The 3,873-nt window shown below is 34.3% G+C and overlaps 1 protein-coding gene across 1 annotated transcript; it reads right to left on the reverse strand.

Moving 5' to 3' along the window:
• Positions 1-1,386: 1,386 nt before the first annotated feature.
• LOC131551738 (lysozyme C-1) lies at positions 1,387-2,965 on the reverse strand. The gene is made up of 5 exons (XM_058794867.1): positions 2,893-2,965; positions 2,595-2,798; positions 2,399-2,459; positions 1,943-1,984; positions 1,387-1,509 (listed from the first exon to the last, which is right to left on the reverse strand). The coding sequence occupies exons 1-5, from the start codon at positions 2,930-2,932 to the stop codon at positions 1,407-1,409; spliced, it is 450 nt and encodes a 149-aa protein (XP_058650850.1). The 5' UTR covers positions 2,933-2,965; the 3' UTR covers positions 1,387-1,406.
• Positions 2,966-3,873: the final 908 nt, after the last annotated feature.

Raw genomic sequence — 3,873 nt, forward strand, 5'->3', positions numbered from 1 at the left:
AAAGTCAATCTGGTCAATCTGATGCTGTTTGTGAAGCTGTTTAATCAGATCTTGAGAGATTTAATGTCTTTTATTTCAGTTGATTTCATCTTCGTCTGTGGCTGAAGTCAGTTGTAGTTCTTGTGTTTCTCTTTCCTTCGGTGATTCTTCTTGATAACAGCAGCTGTTCATCATTAATGATCAATCATCACATAATTATCTTCTTAACTCCAACACTGCTTCAATTCTACTTGAACACTCTGTAGTGTGGAAACACATGAACACTGAGCAGTGTGGGGACTTTGCTGTGAATTATTACATAAAACTTACCTGTTTCATTCACGTATGACTGATGCATATGAATCACATTAAGTTTATTGATTTGTTTATGTTAAAACTATGTAATTTAAATGGATGGAAAATTGTAATGCAATTGAATTACATAAAATGTCAATTTAGACCGAATCATTTTTTTGAGTGTATATGCTTAATATTTTACCACCGTTTAAATCATTACCTCCTTCAAAACGAATGCTGTTAATGAAATCATTGTTGAAACATTTGCAGTAAGCCTACTGTACAAATAAAAACACTATAACAAAATTACATAAACAATGAATAACTACAAGGCGAATGAAGGTATGTGTGTAACTTAAGTATACATGTTATGCTTTGTATACAAAGCATACATCTTCAGATTTCAGAATGAGCACTTTGTCATTTGTTATATGTTGAGGTGTCCATCTGATGGTAATCATGTTCGTCTGATGTTCGGCTACTGTAATGAACGTAACTTTTTAATAAGCAGGGGAAATTCCCGACATTAAACAAATAACCGTTTAATTGCTTAGGGTGTTTGCATTGTAAGAATATACAGGGATACTTCAGATTTAAAAACGCTGACTTGTTAGGTGATGTTTTCTCATTAAATTCGTTCGATTTCCTATTAATTCAATGGAATGTATTGGAATAGTGGGGAATACCAATCCAGTTCTTTATAGATCAGTGGTTTTGAGCAGTTTCTTTAAAAAAAATTCAAATGAAGTTGGAGTCCTAACGGAAGAGTTAATTTATGCATAATGAAGTAAATTATTATGAGCGCACTCAACACCGACACAGTGAGATTCAAGGAGCAGAGATTGCTTTATTACAATTGTAGCCAGAAATTTAAAATGCCACCAAACATCTGCAATATTACAGGAATAATATAAAGTTCATTAATGCACAAGCGCCCTCTATTCAAAATCTTTATATGTTTAAACACGCACAAATCCCACCACCATCATAACAACCTCATTACCATTCACTCAAAGGCAGTTGCTGTGGAAACATCAGACTGTTGTGTTTTTAAAGTGACTGTATGCAGCTGATCTACTGTAGTTGACTAGTACAAATCTACAGTATTAAAGCAGGTCAGAAGAGTAAAATCACTGTGTTGTTGCACTCATTGGTGTTGTTGCACTCGGACACTCAGCAAAATACAGAGAGGGAACCACAGAGCGACACTCCTTCACCATAATAGTGTTCAGTCTGTAACACACAAAAGAAGTCACAGTTTATACATTCAGTTATGTATAATGCAGTTATAATTGAGGTAGACAAGTATATTAATAAATATTCGAAGTGAAATATTATTTGTCCCTAACCTAAAATCCACAAGTTTCATATTTTATTGCATTTTATGAGTATTAATGTGTTTACATGATTTGCAAAATTATAGCACCAAACCTGTCCCTAACCTTACCCGTATCACACCTCAATAGCAGCAATAGTGTTTTGCAATATGAACACAATAAGTACATTGTACTTATTTTTTGATGTAAGTACATAGTAGTTAAGGCCACCTAATATAAAGTGTGACCCAAAACAGAGATACAGCTCGTTTTTGCTGCAATCGTGTGCGCAGGCGCTTTCTGCATACATGAAATTATAAACAGTCATAAATTGATTGTTTTCAACTTACGTGATAAGTGGAAGAAAGAGACTGTGTTTGGGTCTAGGTTGACTGTGAAGAAAGAAAACATCATGTTATGAATGTAATGAAACCCTTTTCATGTTTTCAGGATTCTCTTAAGTGCAAGTTGTCATTGTTGTGTAAACTTATATAATGTTGAATGGACACCAAATTATTTTACGTTTCAATTGGCTTCAATAGCAAAAGAAAAATCCATGATAGCATTACTATGACTTTACATAAAAAGGAAAAAAAAATATCAAAGAATTGGTCATGTTGGTAAGAAGAGAGAAAGACTTCAAATTTGCAGTCACTCCCTCAGCCATTAAAAAAATGAAAAGATAAAAAGCTTTGCTAGATTTATTTTAATAACTTCGAAAACTGGCTCTAATGCCATCCAGTAAGTATTAAATTACATCTTGATGATTCATTATGCAATGTATTGTCCGTAGTCTGTGCACTTACATGCTGCTAATAATGCTATTCAGGCAGGCAATGTCATCTGTGACGTCATCGTCAGTAAAAGCTTTCAAGACAAGAGAAAACAAGCAAAACCTTATTCAGCTGGCTTATGTTGAAAGCAATAGGAATATGGCACAGAAATGAAGAAAACACTGGTTAAGATGTAGTGTTATTGTGCAACTTTATTCCTCAAACTCACCAGTGCAGCTGGTGTTGCAGACGTTGAGAGATGGGTTCATGCCAGAATCACAGGCCAGCTGATCACTGAGCTGAAACACACCGTACAGGTTCCAGACGGGACGCCGCGCTGCAGGGATATTTAAATGCTTGCTCTCTTTAGGCTTGGCCGGGATGGTTTTGACAAAGCTGGTGTTGAAGCCTGTAGCTCCGGCCAAGCAGACAACTGCCTCAGAACGAAAGAAAAAAAGGGTGTGAGGGTAATCAACCTGTCATCTGCACATTATGTGACATAAATATGGCTATATGGTGTTACTCACGTCTAGCGTTGAGATCATTCGCGGTCATTTTGTCTCCCATGGCCCGAATCACCTGAATCTGAGCTGCCTCCAGCTTCTCCTTCAGCTCACATTTATTCATAATCCGTCCCTCAGTCACACTGGACACCAGCAAAACCAGAACCAACGCCGCCAACATCTTCACTGGGTTTATGCTTTTCATCTCTGCTATCTGGAGAGTAAACTGTAGAACGTAAAAGCAGAGCTAATTGGGAAAAATTTCTTTTCACTTTGTTTGCAGAGGCATAATGAATAAACGTCCATTAAAATGTCTCATTTTATTCAAATTATACAAGCGAACAAATTAATATATTTACATTTTTAATTTTAAAACAGTTTTACTTTGAAAATATGCATTAAATTAATCAAAAGTGACATTTATAATTCTTCAAAAAAATACAAAAAAATTTAAAATAAAATCCTGAAAAATGTTGGTTTTCACAAAAATATTTGTCAACACAACTGTTTTCAACATTGATAATCAGAAATGTTTCTTGAGCAGCAAATCAGAATGATTTCTGAAGGATCATATGACACTGAAGACTGTAGTAATGATGCTGAAAATTCAGCTTTGATCACAGGAATAAATTACATTTTAACATATATTCACATAGAAAACATTTATTTTAAATTCTAATCATATTTCACAATATTATAGTTTTTACTGTATTTTTAATCAAATAAATGCAATCTTGGTGAACAGAAATTACGGTAACACTTTATTTTAGGGTCCCTTAACTAGTTTCTTATTAGCATGCATAGAATATTAGCCATTTATTAGTAGTAATTAAGCACATATTAATACATTATTCGGTAACACTTTAAGTTAAGGTGTCCTAATACAGAGTAATTACCTAATTAAGTACTTAGTAGTAGCTGTTGTACTTACATGAAATAAAATGTACCATGTAACTAAGTTAACAGACTGCGTAACAGACTCGCCCTGTTACATATGTGTAACAA

This window comes from Onychostoma macrolepis, chromosome 01, assembly GCF_012432095.1.
Source record: "Onychostoma macrolepis isolate SWU-2019 chromosome 01, ASM1243209v1, whole genome shotgun sequence".
Taxonomy (NCBI): domain Eukaryota; kingdom Metazoa; phylum Chordata; class Actinopteri; order Cypriniformes; family Cyprinidae; genus Onychostoma; species Onychostoma macrolepis.

Bases quoted from the DNA above. Each gene is read 5' to 3' on its own strand.
- LOC131551738 (XM_058794867.1), bottom strand. From the start codon at position 2,932: ATGGGAGACAAAATGACCGCGAATGATCTCAACGCTAGAC. The intron at 2,799-2,892 runs GTGAGTAACACC...GTTCTGAGGCAG, and splicing joins GAATGATCTCAACGCTAGAC to TTGTCTGCTTGGCCGGAGCT. The intron at 1,985-2,398 runs GTAAGTGCACAG...CTTTCTTCACAG, and splicing joins AATAGCATTATTAGCAGCAT to TCAACCTAGACCCAAACACA.